Source organism: Musca domestica, unplaced genomic scaffold (assembly GCF_030504385.1).
Source record: "Musca domestica strain aabys unplaced genomic scaffold, Musca_domestica.polishedcontigs.V.1.1 27, whole genome shotgun sequence".
NCBI classification, from domain to species: Eukaryota; Metazoa; Arthropoda; class Insecta; order Diptera; family Muscidae; genus Musca; species Musca domestica.
In genome coordinates, this window is record NW_026712286.1 from 11388965 (window position 1) to 11410488 (window position 21524).

Genomic DNA, 21524 nt, shown 5'->3' on the forward strand with positions numbered 1-21524 from the left:
ATGGAAAACAATGTTTTTAACAATATCGATAAATATTTTTTATCTATAAAATTTCATCGATAACAAACATTTCTACAGAAAACTTGATCATTAACAAGAATCTCTGTGGAGAAGCGTTTCGAAATCATGGTTTACTATCGAAAACTTTATAAAAAACAAAATTTTGTATCGAAATTATTTTCGATAAAAACGTCTTCAAGCTAAAAATAGTTCGTTTAGTTAGCTTTTTAAAGAAAACATGTCCGATAACAATGTTTTTTATAGAAAAATGTTTCGATAACAATGTTTTCTATAGAAAACTTGTCCGATAACAATGCTTTATATAGAAAACTTGTCCGATAACAACATTTTCTATAGAAAACTTGTCCGATAACAACATTTTCTTTAGAAAACATGTTCGATAACAATGTTTTCTATAGAAAAATTGTCCGTTAACAATGTTTTCTATAGAAAAATTGTCCGATAACAATGTTTTTCTATAGATGAATTGTCCGATAACTATGTTTTCTATAGAATAATTGTCCGATAACAATGTTTTCTAAAGAAGACTTTTCCGATAACAATGTTTTTCTATAGAAAACTTGTCCGATAACAATGTTTTCTAAAGAAAACTTGTACGATAAAAATGTTTTCTATAGAAAACTTGTCCGATAACAATATTTTCTATAGAAAACTTGTCCAATAACAATGTTTTCTACAGACAACTATGTTTTCTATTGAAAACTTGTCCGATAACAATGTTTTCTGTAGAAAACTTGTCCGATAACAAAATTTTCTAAAGAACATTTTTCCGATAACAATGTTTTCCATTGAAAAATTGTCCGATAACAATGTTTTCTATGGAAAACTTGTCCGGTATCAATGTTTTCTATGGAAAACTTGCCCGATAACAATGTTTTCCATAGAAAACTTGTCCGATAACAATGTTTTCCATAGAAAAATTGTCCGATAACAATATTTTCTATAGAAAACTCGTCCGATAACAGCGCTTTCTATAGAAAAATTGTCCGATAACAATGTTTTCTATAGAAAACTTGTCCGATAACAATGTTTTCTATAGAAAACTTGTCCGATAACAATGTTTTCTATAGAAAACTTGTCCGATAACAATGTTTTCTATAGAAAACTTGTCCGATAACAATGTTTTCTATAGAAAACTTGTCTGATAACAATGTTTTCTATAGAAAAGTTGTCCGATAACAATGTTTTCTATAGAAAACTTGTCCGATAACAATGTTTTCCATAGAAAACTTGGCCGATAACAAAGTTTTCTATGGAAAACTTGTCCGATAACAATTTTTTCTATAGAAAAATTGTCCGATAACAATGTTTTCTATAGAAATCTTGTCCGATAACAATGTTTTCTATAGAAATCTTGTCCGATAACAATGTTTTCTATAGAAAACTTGTCCGATAACAATGTTTTCTATAGAAAACTTGGCCGATAACAATGTTTTCTATAGAAAACTTGGCCGATAACAAAGTTTTCTATGGAAAACTTGTCCGATAACAATTTTTTCTATAGAAAAATTGTCCGATAACAATGTTTTCTATAGAAAGCTTGTCCGATAACAATGTTTTCTATAGAAAGCTTGTCCGATAACAATGTTTTCTTTGAAAATCTTTTCCGATAACAATGTTTGCTATAGAATAATTGTCCGATAGCAATGTTTTCGACAGAAAAATTGTTCGATAACAATGTTTTCTTTAGAAAAATTCTCCGATAACAAGTTTTTCTGTCCGAAAACAAGCTTTTCTAAACACTTTGGTCGATAAGCCGATAAAATCGATTTGAAAAAAATGTTCGATTGCAAAAAATATTTTCGATAACATTTTATCGACACAAAAATTTTCGCTTATAATTAATTTCTATGAAAAACTCGTCCAATAACTTTTTTGTTTCCAATCGTTGTTATCGAAGTTATCGATATCCTTTGCTGTTTTTTGGTTTTGAAGAAAATTCTACAAAAAAATGTGTGCTCCAACTCACCATTACTACTCGATCTCATGGAATAGGTATGCTGCTGATAGGATATCTTGCGCAACAACGCCCCATAGCCTCTGGCCGGCAATGATATCGAACTTCCCGATAAACCACCCGATGAGGATTTTGTCAAATTTAAATTTCTTAACAGCGACTGTGATGAGGATATCGATGAATCGTTTTTGGGCGATGAACCAAACATTTCCAAACCCGTGGATGATTTGGTGGTGCCATCATGAGTATTATTGCCAATACTTTGTATGCTATTACCACTATTGTTACTACCTCCTCCTCCGGCGCCTGCCATGCTACCATGGGCTCCCAATTCTTGATCGGAATCTTCGAAAATTAATACCCTGGCCGAATAACTGGATTGGGGACGAGTCCTGGCCACGGAGCCTGAATTCAGATGGCGCTTGGCCACCGGGCTGTTGGAGGCTGAGTTGGATTTACTATAACCACCACTGCCTGCTCCAGTGTGGCCACCACCACTGCCATGTATTCTGCTGCTCTGATTGGGCGATATGGATGTGGTTGTATCATCGTTGAAGACATTTGATGTCTCCGTGTCAGCGAGACCACTGATATCGGCCAGCATTGTTGTTGCGGCAGCATCTGGTAGCTTCTTTTGTGGCGTGGAGGTGGACATTTTGCTCATGGCCAAGAGGGTGGATGATGACGCTGCTGTTGCTGTCATTGAGGTGTGGCTAGTGGTGGCGGCCACGGTACTTGTGTTTGCCATTGTGCAGCTCGAGGAGGTGGTGGCGGTGCTATTGTTTGTTGATGTTGCTTTCGACATGTTGCTGTTGGGTCTTGAAGGCTCTGTGTCGGCTCTTGGAGAAATCAAACAAATCCCGTATTTTCACTTCTTAAACATTTTCTAAAACAAAAACATAAAAGTCTCTCATAATATCTCTTCCGTTTGAGGGCGGATGGGAGGAAGGGGTTGTTCCAAATTCAATTCCTTGAAATATCGAAAATAAAATTTCTTCTTTTTATATTTTTTCTTCTTCCTTTCTTTCTTCAAATGTTGTTGCTGCTAGTGTTGTTCCTGGCTGCTGCGTCGGTGGTCATCAACAGAATCGCATTGGATTATCCATTTAGACTTGTTGTTGTTGTTGCTACTATTGTACACTTCACAGGAGAGCACACAATAGAGCGAGTGAATTGAGCAATTGAGAGCTGTGTTCACAACAATGACAACGATAACAAGAAGTACAAAAAATAGACAGACGGGCCGACGGACAGACGCTCTAGATTTTTTTTTTTCGCTAAACTAAACGTTGTAGAATTGTCTCAGTGTTGTCTTCTTTTGAGAATTTCCTGATTGCTGCAGTGCTGAACATCATATCCATGGAATATACATTGAACCTGGAATGGAGAAAGAGAAAAGAGGAGGAGAGATAAATAAACGATAAATTTAAATATAAATATTAATGCAATTAACACCTCTTTGTTGTGGGCGGGTGGGCGCACAGTTGATGTGTCTGCTCAATTAATCATTAAATAGGTTAGACGACTATGGACCCTACTACCAGCGGGGAATTTAAACTATTAGATAACATTGGTATTGAACAAGTTTCACTCAAAAAACGTTATTATCGAGCCAGGTTTTGTTGAGGAACGTTTTTATCGATAAAGTTGTCAAAATCAAACGTTATCAAAATTTTTTTATTCAAATTCTAGCTATCGGTACGGTTTTGTATTCAAAAGTTATTCTTTTATAAATCTTGTAATCGAGACATTTCTCCATATACAACATTGTTATCGAGCCAGTTTTCTATACTTAACACTGATATCGATCTAGTTTTTTATGATGCCTATAAGAAAAACGATGTTATCGAACACATTTCTTTTGAAAATGGGGATAACCAATAGTTTTTCCATAGAAAATATTTGTTATCGAAATGGTTTTAATTGAAAATCGCTGTTATCGAACAGGTTTTCAATGGAAAATGTTAATATTCGAAAAAAAAATATTGAAAATCTTGTTATCGATTAGGATTTCTATTTAAAAGTTGGTTATCGATCCTATTTTCTATTATAGAAGTAACTATCGAGACAGTTTTCCATTGATAATGTTGTTATCGATTTAGTTTATTATAGGAAACATTTTTATCGATTACATTTTTTGTAGCATTTTCAGCGTTATCGAATAATTTTAAATATAGAAAATGCTATTATCGAACAATATTTGGAAAGAAGACGTTATTATCGGTATTGTCTCCTTAGAATCTGTTGAAAATTGTGTTATCGAATGGGTTTTCTATAGAAAATGTTTATTATAATAATGTTATCGATTGAGTTTTCTATAGAAAATATCTGTTATCGAACTGGTTTTCAATGAAAATCGTTGTTATCGAATAGGTTTTCAATAAAAAATGTTAATATTCGAAATGAAAATGATTGAAAAATCTTGTTATCGATTAGGATTTCTATTTAAAAGTTGGTTATAGATCCTATATTCTATTATGAAAGTTATTATCGAGACAGTTTCCCATAGATAACGTTGTTATCGACTTAGTTATTTATAAGAAGCAGTTTTATCGATTCCATTTTTGGCATTATCGATTGTGTTAAATATATAGAAAACGCTGTTATCGAATAATATATCGAAAGTAGACGTTGTTATCGATAATGTGTTCTAAGAAAAACGTTGTTATCGAATAAATTTCTTTTAAAAATTGTATTATCGAATGGATTTTCTACAAAAAATATATATTATTGAACCCGTTTTCAATGAAAGTCGTTGTTATCGAAAAAGTTTTCAATGAATAATGTTAATATCGAAAAAAAATATTCATTGACAATTTATTATCGATCCGGATTTCTATGGAAACGTTTGTTATCGATCCAATTTCCTATCGGAGGCATTGCTATAAAGCCAGTTTCCATAGATAACGTTGTTTTCGATTTAGATTATTTAGGAAACTATTTTTATCGATTACATTTTTTATGGCACAAGGCGTTATCGAAAAAGTTTAATACAACGCTGTTATGGAATACATAATATTTAGAAATTAGACGTTGTAATCGATGTGTTCTAAGAAAAACCTTGTTATCAAAAACATTTCTTGTGAAAATTGTGTTTTCGAATGGGTTTTCTAGAAAAATATTTCTATTTGAATCCGTTTTCAACGACAAACGCTGTTATCGAAAAAAAAATTCAAAGAAAAAAGTTAATATCGAAAAAAATATTTATTGAAAATTTTGTTATCGATCCGGATTTCTATGGAAAATGCTATTATCGATCTAATTTGCTATTGAAAGCATTGTTATCGAGCCCGTTTTCCATATATAATGTTGTTATCGACTTAGATTATTTTAGGAAACTTTTTTATCGATTACATTTGTGGTTACACAAGGTGTTATCGAATAAGTTGAATATAGAAAACGCAGTTATTCGAAAGAAGACGTTGTTATCGATTACATTTCTTTTTAAAATTGTGTTATCGAATGGGTTTTGTATGAAAAATATTTATTATTGAACCCGTTTTCAATGTTATCGAAAAATTTTCAGAGAAAAATTTTACTATCGAAAAAAATATTTATTTAAAATTTTCTTATCGATCCCGATTTCTATGGAGACGTTTGTTATCGATCGAATTTCCTATCGGAAACATTGTTATCAAAACAGTTTTCCATCGATAACGTTGTTATCGATTTAGATTATTATTGAAAACCTTTTCTATCGATTATATTTTTGATTGCAGAAGCGTTATCGATTAAGTTTAATAATGTAAAAATGTATGTTATCGAACAATTTTCCTATTAAAAATGTTTTTATCGATCAAGTTTTTGTATTACAATTCTTGTTATCGATCCATTGTCCATTAAAATTATTGTTATCGAGCCAGTTTTATAATAGAAAATGTTGTTATCGATTCAGATAAATATAGGAAGCATATTTAACGATGACATTTTTGTTGGAAAATGGCTTATCGATTAATTTTTAATATACAAAATGCTGTTATCGAACTACTTTTTCGAAATCAAACGATTTTACTTACAACTTTTATTAAGAAAATTGTGTTATCGAATAGGTTTTCCATAGAATTTACTTCTTATCGAACCAGCTTCCAAAGAAAATGGTTGTTATCGAATAATTTTTAACAAGAAATTTGTGTTAATGATCCATAATTCTAAGGAAAAGTTTGTTATCGATGCAATTTTCTATTAAAAATGTTTGTTATCGAAACAGTTTTTCAGAGATAACTTTGTTATCGACTTAGTATTTAGTTAAAAACGTTACTATCGATACAGTTTTCTGTAAAAAAGCGTTGTTATCAAATGCATTTTCCCATGTAAATTGTGTTATCGAACAAATTTCCTACTAAATATTCCTATTTTCGATTTGAGTACTGGTCACAAGCGTTCGTGCCACTTCGTATGCAATAAAAATTCTATTGCATTCCTTATCCAATACTTTCTATTCCATTTATTATCCCCCATCCCATTTGTATGCACTGGGAAATCTGACATGTGTTCTGCGATGGCAATAACACTACTACGTTTCAATTTTGCCAGTTCCTAGGCATTGTTTTGATGAACAACAACCAACCGAGTGTTTCCTTTTAAAGAAATTTCAATCATAAAGGCTTTGTGTTTGCCGAATGCGAATTAATTAATAATTTATTGAATACAATCGTATAAACAATATTTATATTTTTCCTTTTTAAATTTTTATTATTGACGGCAGATGTAAATTCAAATCGATTTTTTGTTTTTGTAAAATGCGTTTGTTTTTTCACAGAAATCGTAGTTGAAAACAAAGTTATAAAAAAGCATTGTTATCGATTAAGTTCCTATAAAAAACATCATTATCGAACCATTTTTCGTTCGTATTTTTTATAGAAAAATGTGTTATCGAACTCTTTTGTTGTTATTTGTTGTGTTATCGGAGTTTTTGTTTTATTGAAAACTGTGTTATCGAACTGACTTCGTAAAGAAAATTGCGTATAAAATAAATTTACGGTGTTATCGATAGTATATGTATATAAATCTCTGTTATCGATAGTTTTTAATGAGGAAGACAGTGTTATCGATGATATTTTTTCTGAAACTGTGTGCAATTGTTCAGATGGTTTAGTGAAAATTGCATAAGTTATCGATTTTCTTTATATTTTTTTGTTATCAAATTATTGTTCCCATAGAAACCTGTATTATCGATTGTATTTTTGTAGAAAATTGTGTTATCGAACAACTTTGTTCTTCTCTGCTGTGTTATCGGAAGTTTTGTTTTGTTTAAAACTATGTTATCGAACGGACTTTGCATAGAAAATTGTGTTGCAAATATAATTAATGTGTTATCGATAGGATATATTAAATAAATCTGTGTTATCGATATTTTTTTTCTGTGGAAAAAAGTGTTATCGATGATAGTTTTTTTTGTTTTTTTTTTTTTGAAACTGTGTTATCTAGCAATTTATTTCATTGCTCAAAGCGTTTAAAGAAAATTGGATAAGAGATAATTACTGTGTTATCGATAGCATATGTTAAATAAATCTGTGTTATCGATAGATTTTTTCTTTGGAAAACAGTGTTATCGATTATAGTTTTTGTTGAAACTGTGTTATCGAGCAATTTATTGCTCTTAGCGTTTAGAGGAAATTGGATAAAAAACGGAGTTATCGATTTGTTCATATTTTTTTGTTATCGACTTTTCCTATAGAAACCGGTCATAGAACGGACTTTTTATAGAAAATTGTGTTGCAAATATAATTACTGTGTTATCGATATTTTTTCTGTGAAAACCCGTTTTATCGATGATAGTTTCTGTTGAAAACTGTGTTATCGAAGTGACATTTACTGTGTTATCGATGATATTTGTAGTTGAAAACTTTGTTATCCATCAAACTTTTTATTGAAAATTGTGTTTTCGATGTTATTTCCAGTAGAAAACTGGGTTAACCAGCTATTTCCGTTATCGATTTTTTATAATTTTTTTTTTGTTATCGACTTTTCCTGTTATAGAATGGACTTTGTATAGAAAATTACGTTGAAATATAATTACTGTGTTATCGACAGTTGTTTCTGTGGAAACCCGTTTTATCGATGATAGTTTTTGTTGAAAACTGTGTTATCGAACTGACATTTACTGTATTACCGATGATATTTTTGGTTGAAAACATTGTTATCGATCGAACTTTGTATGGAAAATTGTGTTTTCGATGTTATTTCCAGTCGAGAAATGAGTTATCGATTTATTTTCGTTATCGATTTTTTTATAATTTTTTCGTTATCGACTTTTCCTACAGAAACCTGTTATAGAACGGAATTTATATAAAATATTACGTTGAAATATATTTACTGTGTTATCGACAGTTCTTTCTGTGGAAACCCGTGTTATCGATGATATTTTCTTTATTGATTATCGATTTATTTTCCTTATCGATAGTTTTTTTGTTGAAAACAGAGTTAGCGATGATAGTTTTTGTTAAAACTGTATTATCGAGCAATTTGTTCAATTGCTCGAAAGCGTTTAGGGGAATTTGGATAAGAAATCTTAGTTATCGATTTTTTTTATAAATTCTTTGTTATCGATTTTTCCTATAGAAACCTGTTACAGAACGGACATCGTATAGAAAATTACGTTGCAAATATAATTACTATTTTCTGTGGAAAATCGTGTTATCGATAATAGTTTTTGTTGAAAACTGCGTTATCGAACTGAAATTTACTCTGTTATCGATCGAACTTTGTAGAGAAAATTGTGTTTTCAATGATATTTCCAGTAGAGAACTGGATTATCGATTTATTTTTTTTTTTTATAGAAATCTGTGTTATCGACTATAGAAATCTGTTATCGATTACATTTTTCTTGAAAAGTGTGTTATCGAACATTTTTTTTCATTTGCTTACATTGTTGAAGGTAGATTACAGGGATTTAAAAAGAAAAACAATATGACCAGAAGTAAATCCCATTGTCGGAACATGGGTATAGGAGGATAACACCGCCACCCACCATAAAAAAACACATGAGGTCATTCACTTATTCAATTATTAACGCGTATTAAAGAATCGTCGCATATACATTAATTTTACATACTACAAACATATATACGCACACTCCCGCCGCCATCGTCCAGCCAAAAAGAAAATTAAAAGAAGCAAAAAAAAGGTTGTACGGTCTGATATATTTTGGGTGGCAGTGAGGGTGGTTGTTTTATATATTCTCTTTGTCAATGGCGTTCATTCATTCGTTCGTTCGTTCTTACATCACCTGAGACAATTTTAATGACAGGAAACAATGAAAAGCCCCCAGTCAGAGGATTGATAAAGCTCTCCTCTCCTCCTTCGAGAAGTGGCCGTAAAAGTAGCAAGCAGGCACCATGATTACAAAAGCTCTCAAGAGATTTTCTTTCGGAGAATTCTTGCATTATGTAAATTTTTCTTGCAGGACATTTTCTTAGAGGAGGAAGCTTTTTGAAGGATGGGGGAAATATTTAGTAAATTTAAAGTAAATCCTAAGAATTTATTATTCAATTGAAGGTATTTTGAGAATTATTTTTGAAAACAAATTCTGGGCCTCCCCTCCCCTAAAAAATTTTATTGTAAAATTTTACAATAATGCGTAGTTGATAGTTGTAAAGCCCATATCGAAAAAAAAAAATAAATAAATATTTTGGTCATGTCACGAAATATTGAAATTGGCTCTTATCCAAAATACAATTAAAATACGTTTTTGTATTGTTGTTTTTTGGTTTTTCCTCCTTTAGGTCTTCTTTCGCAGTGGTCCAAATAAGTGTAATAAATTCCAATGGTTATTGCGGTATCGCATTGTCCGCGTACCATTCCACCGATATCTTGGGATTTTTTTATTACATATTTATAACAACACATGCATGTGAGAAGAAGGGTGTGTGTGTGGGTGTGCGCACATGAATGTCTTACAAGAGAACATTTTTGGGATTAACATTACCATAATTAACACACATATTTATACCCGTTTTTTTTTTTCTTTCAATAAATTCTTATGATAATGACTTATTTTCCGATTTATTTTGATCGATTCGCATTGCTGGCGGAGGATATCAGACTTATTGAATTTCAAATAAGCATACAATATATTTATGGAATATAACATATTCTTTTGATAATAAATGCTCAATAAGAATATTTTCCATAAAAAGCAAATTCAATAAAAATTAATGTCTTCTACAGGAAACTCGGTCGATAACAAGGTTTTCAGTAGAAAATCCCCTCAAAAATAAATTTGTTAATGACATTCTTGACCGATACAGATGTTGTCTATATAGAAAAAACGTCTATATAGAATTAACGTTGCTATAGATAGAAAAAATAGGTCATTAACTAAGTTTCCTTTGGATAACTTGGTCGATAAAACTGTTGTCTGTGAGAAACTTGATCGATAACAAAGTTTTCGCCAGAAAAATAGATAATTGGCGAAGTTTCCTTTCGAAAACTGGATCGATAACAATGTTTTCTGTGAAAAAATGGGTCGATAACAACCATTCCGACAGGAAGGTAGATAAGTAGTAAAGTTTTCTTTAGAAAACGCGATCGATAACAATGTTTGCTGTGATAAACTGGATCGATAACAATGTTTTCTTTGAAAAATGGGTCGATAATAACCATTTCGACAGGAAAGTAGAGGAGTAGGATTTTTTTTTATTTAGAAAACGTGATCGATAACAATGTTTGCTGCGATAAATTGAATCGATAACAACGTTTTCGTTAGGAAAATAGATCAATAGTATAGTTTCCTTTACATAACTGGATCGATAACATAGTTTTTTTTTAAAGATAATTCGATCGATAACAATGTTTTCTTTTAGAAATTGTATCCATTACAACGTTTTCAATGGAAAAATAGATCCTCCCTTTGGAAAACTGGATCGATAACATAGTTTTTCAAAGATAATTGGGTCGATAACAATGTTTTCTATAAGACTCTGGATCGATAATAACCAATTCGATAGGAAAGTAGATGAGTAGTAACGTTTTCTTTAGAAAACCTTATCGATAAGAATGCTTTCTTTGATGAAGTGGATCGATAACAATGTTGTCCATAAGAAAACAGATCAATAGTGAAATTTCTTTTAGAAAACTGGATCGATAACATAGGCTTTTTATAGATATTTGGATTGATAACAATGTTTTTTTTTATCAGAAATTGTGTCGATAACAACGTTTTTAATGGAAAAATAGATCAATAGTAAAGTTTCCTTTAAACAACTGGATCGATAACGTAGTTTTTTAAAAGATGATTGAATCGATAACAATGTTTTCTGTGAGAAATTAAACCGATAACAATGTTTTCTATGAGAAACTGTATCGATAACAACGTTTTCAATTGAAAAATATATCAATAATAAAGTTTCCTTTGGATATCTGGATCGATAATAATGTTTTATATGAGAAACTACTTCGATAACGACATTTTCGATAGGAAAATAGATCGATAATAAAGCATAATTTGGATAACTGGATCGATAACAATGTTTTCCATGAGAAACTGGATGTTTAGTAAAATTTTCTATGAGAAACTGTGTCGATAACAACCTTTTTGTTAAGAAAATTGTTCAATAGTAGAGTTTCCTTTACAAAACTTTATCGATAACATAGGTTTTTTTGCAGATAACTGGATCGATAATAATGTTTTCTATGAAAAAATAGGTAGATAACAACGTTTTCAATGGAAAAATAGATCAATTGTAAAGTTTCCTTAAGCAAATTGTTTCGATGACATATTTTATGAAGATGATTGGATCGATAACAAAGTTTTCTATGAGAAACTGGATTGATAAAAACGTTTTCAGTGGGAAAATAGATCAATAGTAAAGTTTCCTTTGGAAAACTGGATCGATAACATCGATTTTTTATAGATAATTGGATCGATAACAATGTTTTCCATGAGAATCTGCATCAACAAAAAACATTTTGATAGGGAAGTAGATGAATAGTAAAGTTTTCTCTAGAAAGCAGGATCGATAACAACATTTTCAATTGAAAAATATATCAGTAATTTCCTTTAGATATCTGGATCGATAACTATGTTTTCTATAAAAAAAACTGGATCAACAACCGCGATCATATCAGATACTGGACCGATAACAACGCTTTTGATAGGAAAATAGTTCAATAACAATTTTTCCTTTCAAAAACTGGATCAATAACAACTCAATAACGCAAGTTTTTGTTAAACCGATAACAATTTTTTTGGTAGTATGTTGGATCAACAACCCTATTTTCTATAGAAAAGTGGATCGATAAGGAGACCTTCTATAGCAAACTGGATCGATAACAATTTTTTGTATGGAAAATATGATCGATAACAATGCGTGTTTTCATTTTCCGATAAAAACACCGTCGATAACAAAATTTTCTATGGAAACTCCAATCGATTAAATTTTTTATTATAAAAACACCAATTTATAACAATATTTTCTATAAAAAAGACAATTCTATAAAAGCTCAAATCGATAACAACAGTTTTTATAAAAACTCTAATTGATAACAACAGTTTCTATAAATACTCCAATCGATAACACAATTTTCTATAGAAAGTCTAATCGATAAAATATTTTCTACAAATAATCCAATCGATAATACAATTTTCTATAGAAAGTCTAACCGCTAATGCTTTCCTTAAGAACTGCAATCGATAACATGATTTCTATAAAAACTTCAATCGATAACAATGTTTTATATTAAATCTCAATTCGATAACAAGATTTTCTAAAAATAACTCCAATCGATAAAGTCATTTCTATAAAAACTAAAATCGAAAACAGCAATTTCTATAAAAAAAACTCTTCGATAACCAAATGTTTTATATAAACTTAAACCGATAATACCATTCTATAAAAACTCCAATCGATAATAAGATCTTATAAAGACTCCAATCGTTAAAAAAAAAAAAAAACATTTTCTATAAAAACTCCAATCGATAACAATATTTTCTTTGAAATCTCCAATCGATGACAACATTTTCTATACAAACTCCAATCGATATCAATATTTCCTATAAAACCTCCAACCGATAACAACATTTTCTATAAATACTCTAATCGATTATAAGATTTTCTACAAATTTTCTCCAATTGATAACAATATTTTCTTTGAAATCTCCAATCGATAACAATATTTTTTATACAAACTCCTTTTCCTGTTGTTCTATAAAAACTCTAATCGATAACAATATTTTCTATAAAACCTCAAATGGATAACAACATTTTCTACAAAAATTCTAATCGATAGCAATAGTTTCTAAAAATGAATGATAACGTTTTCTATAACAAACTTTTTCGATAGCAAGCTTCAACAATATAAAACTTTTCGATAACAATGTTTTTTATGGATAACTAAATCGATAACATTATCGATAACAATTTCCGCAATAGCAAACTGGAGCGATAACTATATTTCCCCTAGAAAATGTATTCGATAACAACATTTTCAATAGAGGTTTTTGGCAATGGGACTATTATAAAGCGAAGGTCCATTGAACGATAACAACATTTCCTATATCACCATCATCATCATGAACATCGTAATCGAATCTAGTTCATTTCTAGGAATTTGGGTGACTAAGCCAAAACCCCCCGCCCCCCTGAAGAAAACCAATCTCTCGCCTAAAATCCAATCTCCATTGCAAATTACCCGCACATTTCGAACTTTTGTGTGATGTTTTTTTTTGTATTCAAAACAAATTTCATTTCGTTGTAGGGAAAATATCTTTTTACGAATTCCGTGTATCGACGAAGATGATGATGATGATGTTGTTGTTTTCGGTGGTGGTGATGAGTGAGTAAAAGGAATTCCTAAAGTGTTCATTGATGACTAATGCGAATGGCTGGCCTGGCCTAGTCGGTGGTAGTCATTCATGCAAAAACATCCAAAATACATGAAACAAGAGAAACATTCAAAAACCAACAACAACAACAACAACAACAAAATGTTATGAATCTCCCAACCTCCCTTCTCCCATTCATGCGCTTGCTTAGTTTCTCGGTTTAGTAGCATCAAGGAAACTCATTAGTGGGCCATCACTCAGGCCGACCGACCGACCGACCCATCGACTGCCTGCCCACACTCACCACCAACAACAACCACCACTGAACTTTCATGAAATCGAAATGAACGCAAATTTTTTGTACATTGAATTGGACAATGGATTGAGTATTGAAAACAAAACGAAACAACAACAAAGACATCTATACGAGATGGTTTTAAATATTGAACAAAAAAGAAAATATTGAAATGTCAATCATAAGTCCATTGTTTTTTGGCAGCGAATTGAGAGTGTCATTAAACTGAACTGGACCGTGAATGAGATTTACAGAGAACACCTTGTTATCGAACAAGTTTTTCTATACGAGACATTGTTATCGAAAAATATTCCTCTAAAAACTATTTACAACACGAACAATTATGCACCGGAAAATATTGTTATCGATAAAAATGTTCATTTAAATATTTATAATCAAAATCGTTATTCACAGAAGCCATTGTTATCGATCCTATTTCTTTTTATTGTTATCGAACAATTACGCCATAGAAAACATTGTTATCGATCCAAATTTTCATTTACAGATTTATTATCGAATACGTTTTTTGCAGAATCCATTGTATCGATTTCATTTTACAAAAATATTGTTATCGATTTGTTTTTTAATAGTAAACAATGTTATCGATCAATCGTTGTCCATAGAAATGTTGCTATTGAATCTGTTTTCCACATATTTGTTGTTGTTGTTGTTGTCAGGATTTTGGTAGAAAACACTTTGACAAATAACAGTGTTATCGATCGAGATTACAATAGAAAACATTGTTATCGACAAAGTTCTGCATAGAAAAAGTTATTATCGATAAATATTTTTCTGTTTTCCACATGTTTGTTAGTTATCGATCGAGATTAAGGTTAAAAACATTGTTATCGATAAATATTTAGACAGATAACAGTGTTATCGATCCAAATTACAATAGAACACATTGTAATCGAAAAATTTTTGCACAGAAAATATTGTCATCGATAAATATTTATACAGATAACATTGTTATCGGTCGAGATTCCTATAGAAAACATTGTTATCGAAAAGGTTTTCCATAGCAAACAATGATATCGATTATTTTTTCATAGAAAACGTTGTTATCAATAAATATTTATACAGATAGCATTGTTATCGATCGAGATTACAATAGAAAACACTGTTTTCGACAAAATTTTGCATAGAAAAAGTTATTATCGATAAATATTTATACAGATAACATTGTTATCGAATCGAGATTCCTATATAAAACATTGTTATCGAAAAATTAATCTGCAGAAAACATTGTTATCGAAAAGGTTTTCCATAGCAAACAAAGGTATCGATTATTTTTTCATAGAAAACATTGTCATCGAATAAGTCTTTTCTTCTAAACAACTTGTTATCGATTTATTTTTCTATAGAAAACAATGTTTTCCATCTACAATTCCTTGAAAATATAGTTATCGAACATGTTTACTATATAAGTGTGCGTGTCGATAGAGATTTCTATATAAAACATTGTTATCGAAAATGTTTTCAATAGAAAACATTTTTATCGAAAAAAAAAACATTGTTATCGAAGGGGTTACTCTAGAATATATTGTTATCGGATAATGTTTTCGATCGATAACAATGTTTTCCATCGACACTTCATTGAAAATATGGAAAATATGAAACTATGTTGTTGATCTAATTTCCTATCGAAAACATTGTTATCGATACAGTTTCAGATAGAAAACATTGCTATCGATCCCGTTTCGGATAGAAAACATTGTTATCGATCCAGTTTTCAAAAATAAACTATATTGCTGATCAATTTTCCTATCAAAATCGTTGTTATCGATTCAGTTTATCATAGAAAACATTGTTATCGATTCAATTTTCACTAGAAAAAATGTTAGCGATCTAGTTTTTGATCCATTTTCCTATCGAAAACGTTATTATCGATCCAGTTTCTATTAGAAATCATTGTTATCAATCTAGTTTCTCGTACAAAACATTCTTATCGATCCAATTATCTAAAGAAAACTTAATTTTTGACCCATTTCTCCATGGAAAACATTGTTATCGACAAAAGTTCTCACTGAAAAAATTGTTATCGATCAATTTTTCTCTGGCACAAATTCTTATCGAATCCAATTTGTATTTAAAACCTCGTTGTCTTTTAAAATGTTTTCTATGCGAAACTTTTTTTTGTGCGATAAATTACTGAATCTATGCCATGGAATATTTTCTGGATCAATTGTCGCACAAGTTTTCAATTAGAGTTGCGGTGTTAATTTTTCAAATAAATCAACTAAATTTAGCTGATTATCGATTATTTATAGAAATTCATAATTTTTTTTCACTAATCATCACTGCAAATTGTCACATTTATTTATTTAAAGTTTAAAAAGGGCCCCAACACAGAAAGGTTATATAGGCCCTTGATTTTACAATTTTAATACAAATTATTAAATCAGTTAATCAATTTTTAATATAATATATGATGTAAAAAAAAAAGATCTAGTCAATATTTAAATCAAATTATACACATTGATATCTGTAAGAAATTGTTTTATGTTTTCGAATTTATCTGCTTCCAAAAGTATGGATATATCTTTAATCTTGTATTTGTTTTTAATATTCTCATGTGAGGTGCACTCGTTAAAAATGTGGTAGATTGTTAGTGGCTTTGTACAAATGCAAATAGGGGGTGCAGATTTTTCTATGATATATTTATGAGTAAGTAAAGTATGTCCAATTTTCAGTCTATTTAGTTTGCTTAAATCCTTTCTCTTTAATGATGGATGTGTATATTTGTATGGAATATGATTTATTAATTTAAATAATTTGGAATCTCGACTGCTCATTACCCACTCTTCATTCCACTGATCATGAACATATTTTTTTATTTGCCTTCTGTAATCAGGAAATTGATATTTATATTTCAAGTTGATATCGTCTTTGAGTGAATCCTTTGCTAATTTGTCAACTTTATCATTTTCATATATGTTAAAATGGCTCGGGACCCATAGAAATTCAACGTAATTGTATGACATTCTACATAAGATTTCCCTAATTTCCTGTACTAAACTGTTCCTACTGAAATTATCATCTAACCCTTCTAATGAGCTTTTGCTGTCAGAAATAATTAATATATTTGCTCCATGGTAGTTTTCACGAACCTTTTCTAGGGTTACTTTAATTGCCAGTAACTCACAAGTATAAATAGAAGAATAGTTGCAAGTTCGGATTTTTGTCGAAAAGTGGTCTCCAAAATATGCAAAGCCAGATTTTTCATTTATAACTGAGCCATCAGTATAAAATTTTATAAAGTTTTTATAATTAGAATTTATTATTTCTAAATAACGTTGGTGTACTTCTTCAGGGATCATGTTTCTTTTGTTAATATAGGCAAGTCTTAAATTTAAATTTATCATAGTAAAAGTCCAAGGAGCTACAGTTGATGTTGATAATGGGTTTATATTTTTTATGTCGATAGGGAATTTGGTTACTACTTTTAACATTTCGTTGTAAGCTCGTGTGTAAAGTGGTTGATATGTCAATGACTTGGCTTCAAATTTTCTAACTTTTGCTGTGTTATTTAACATAGAATAAAAAGGATGGGTTTTCAGAGAAAATATTTTCAGTGTGTAATTTAGTAGATGTTTTAGTCGTCTATAATTAAGAGGTTGGTTGGAAGAGAGAGCCAGTAGAGAACTAGTAGGACTAGTCCTGAATGCTCCAAGAGAAAGTCTTATACCTGTATTTAATATAGTGTCAAGAGTTTTTAGTCGACTGCTCGAAGCTGAATTGTAGATTATTGAAGCATAGTCAATTGTCGGCAGAACTATTGAATTTAATATTTTTAAGAGTGATTGTTGATCAGATCCAAATTTTGTACATCTTAACATCTTTATAATACTTAGTTTTGAATTCGCTTTAGCCTTGATATGTTGGATATGATGATGAAATGAAAGTTTTTCATCAAAGATAACACCTAAAAATTTATGTTTGTTTACAAATTGTATATTATTATCATCCAATTTTAGAGAAATGTTAATATCGTTCTGTTTTCTGCGTCTTGAGAATTTAATAGCAACAGTTTTCTCGGCATTAAATTTAAAACCAGTTTTGTTATTCCATGATAATAGCTTGTTAATAGAACACTGAATATGTTTTGTTATTGTGGAAATATTATTCCCTGAAGAATAGATAACAAGGTCATCGGCATATAATAGAGATTTTACATTTGGTTTGATATTATTAAATATAGAGTCAATCGCTAAAAGGAAAAGGGTTACACTAAGGATTGATCCCTGAGGTACTCCGTTTTCTAGATAGTAACTTTTTGAGTGCGTATTTCCTACAAGAACAGAAAATTTTCTGTTTGTTAAGAAATTTGAAATAAAAGAAATCATATTTCCTTTTATTTCAGAGCGATTGAGTTTTTCTAATATTAATTTTCTCCATACGCAGTCATACGCTTTACAAAGGTCAAAAAATACTGCTACTAAATCTTTTTTGGTAGAGAAGCTCTCCATTATGTCAGAATGTAATATAGCCAAATTATCAATAGTACCTCGATTCTTTCTGAAAGCAGATTGGTTGATATTTAATATATTTTTTGTTTCGAGATACCATATTAGTCTTCTATTTATCATTCTCTCCAAGAGTTTACATAGGCAGTTTGTGAGAGATATAGGTCTATAATTATTTTGCTTTGCTGAGTCTTTACCTGGTTTAAGCACTGGTATCACAAGAGCTTTTCTCCATTTATCAGGAAAAACTCTTTCTGTCCAGATTAAGTTATAGAAATCTAAAATATATTGTAAAGAGATATCATTTAATTTTTTTAACATTTCGTATCTTATATTATCCGGACCTGGAGACGATCCTTTGCACATTTTCAGAGCAGATTTTAATTCTAACATAGAAAATTTTGAATTATATGGTTCCCCATTATTGTCAAAATTGAGTGATATTTGCTTTGTTTTTGAGTAATCTATAAAACTTGAAGAGTAATTTGAAGAAGAAGAATTGTTGGCAAATTGTTTGGCAAACAAGTCTGCAATATCTTTTGGGTTTGTTACTAATGTGTCATTGTGTTTGAGGAAGTTTATTTGCTGATGGTTGGTGGATCCATTGAGTGATCTAATTTTTCGGAAAACTGTTGACGACGAAGTTCGAAGGTTTATACTTTCACAAAATGTAATCCAAGATTTTTTACGGCTAGCGCGAATTTCTTTGCGAATTGTTGCTTTCATTTTAAGGTAATTTGCAAGATTCTCAGAATTCATATTATTTTTAAATTTTTTTAGAAGTTTTCTTCTTTCCTTAATCAATGTCTTTATTTTGTGGTTCCACCATGGTACTTGCCGTTTATTAACAGTGGAAGATTTTATGGGAATGGCATTTTTTGCAGATTCTATGATTGAATTGACTATGTGTTCTTCTAAATCATTAATTGAATTAAATGCGTTAAAAGAACCCTTAAGTTCGCATTGAAAATTGTCCCATTTTGCTTTATTTATATTCCAAGTTTCTCTACGTTGTAAAGATGGAGAAAAATCTTTATACTTTATAAGTATAGGATAATGATCGCTGTTGTGTAAATCGTCGCATACAGTCCATTCAAAATATCGAGCAATTTGTGGAGATATTAAGCTTAGATCAATGTGACTGAATGATTTATAAGCCAAACTAAAATGGGTTGGACAATTTATATTATTCATTAAATTTATATCATTTTCATTTATAAAATCATATATGATTTTCCCTCTTTGATCGGTTTTTTCAGATCCCCACATGGTATTATGAGAATTGAAATCTCCTAATAACATGTAAGGGAGATCGAATTGATTAATTAAATTATTTAGCGAGCTTTTAGATAAAGTTTCCGACCCTGGAAGATATATCGAGCATAATATACATTTAATAGGAAAACTAATTTTAATAGCTATTGCTTGTAAATCAGTATTGAGTTGGAGTTCAGAGGCTTCTACCATATTATTTACATAAATACATACACCGCCATGAGCAGTATTTGTTGTATTTAAGTTTTTATAAAAACATTTAAAATTTTTGATATTTTTGTGATAATTTGATTTAAATTTTGATTCTTGTATGCATATTGCTAGGCAATTAATATTTGAGATTAATAATTTGGTGTCATCTATATGATTGTTAAATCCATTACAATTCCATTGTATAATTTGATATTCACTGGTCATATGAGCTGGTGCTGTTGTATGTTTCATCTTCCATTGTTTCTATTTTGTTCAGTTCTTCACTGTTTGTGTTTTGTTTTTTCTTTTTTTCTGTATTAGACAGTTCTCTCTTTTTTCTTTTTGATATACCTTTTGGTATCAGAGAAATTTTTGTTCCATCTGTTTTCTTCACTTCTCGAATAGAAGAGATAGTTGACAAGGCTTCTTTTATAGTTTTTGTTGGTGATGTTTTTTCTGTTTGAGTTATATTTTTCTCTCGAGTATTTTGTTTGCATCGACATTCGCAACTGCATTGTTTGTTAATAGTTGGCAATTTTGAAATGTCTGAATATGTTGTTGGTAGAGGGTTCCTCATCTCATAAATTTTTCTTGCTTCGTGTATACTCTTTTTCTCTTTTATGCGTATAGTTTGAATTGCAAATTCTCGTTTGTAAGTGGTGCATTCTTTGGAGAAGCTGTTATGCTCTTTTCCACAATTTGCACATTTTGGGGTGTTGTTGCATTTTTCTCGTTTACCATCTTCTTTGATCTCCGTATGTACTGTGTTACTGCAGTGTGGGCAAAGTTTGACGTTTGACGTGCATTTCTCAGACACGTGTCCAAATTGAAAACAATTGTAACACCTGAGGGGATTTGGAATGTAGTGACGGACCTTAACTCGAAAGAAGCCAATGAGAACGTTTTCGGGAAGATCTCTAGTATTAAACGTTAGTATATACAAACCAGAATCCACATTTGTCAATGTTCGCGTTTCTGGATCTCGCCTTTTTAATCGTTTTATATCAGTAACTTGGAGATTCAATTTTGTGATTTCCTCTTTCAGTTCAGTGTCACTTAAATCCCTCAGATCATTGGTATAGATAATGCCTTTGGACATATTCAATGTTTTGTGTTCTTCAACATTAACGAAAACAACGGAAGATAGAGACAGCATTTGTATAATTTTGTTTGCTTGTTTTCCATTTGTGCATTGAATTAGCAGCTGACCACTTCGGAGTTTTTTGCAATCTATTATGTTACCTCCAACTGCGCTGATAGATTTTTGGATTAAGAACGGTGAAACGTTTGAAAACCCCTTATCTGCGTGTATTCCCGATCTGGACATAACTAAATAAGTCGGTTGTAGTGACTCTGGATTGAGGACAGATTTGCCCCTATCAAAGAGGATACCTCCCATTTTGGGAAGATAATTAATTTAAACTTATAATTTGAAGTCTACGTAAACTTGAATTTTTGTATTGTTAAAGAAAAAGTTAATAAAAGAGAGTTAGTTGGTTTGTGTGATTTTGTGTGTTGTCTTTTGTTTTCACTTTTTCTTGTTTCTGTTTGCTC

The 21524-nt window shown here is 30.6% G+C and overlaps 1 protein-coding gene across 2 annotated transcripts in view; it reads right to left on the reverse strand.

Moving 5' to 3' along the window:
* The window catches only part of LOC101892827 (microtubule-associated serine/threonine-protein kinase 4), a 50136-nt gene that overhangs the window by 13407 nt on the left and 15205 nt on the right, over positions 1-21524 (reverse strand). For both annotated transcript variants that reach the window (XM_020039965.2, XM_020039967.2), the window contains exon 2: positions 1991-3355. In XM_020039965.2, coding sequence (XP_019895524.1) covers positions 1991-2783 — 793 coding nt within the window. In that variant the 5' untranslated portion in view covers positions 2784-3355. The remainder of the gene's footprint in view (positions 1-1990; positions 3356-21524) is intronic.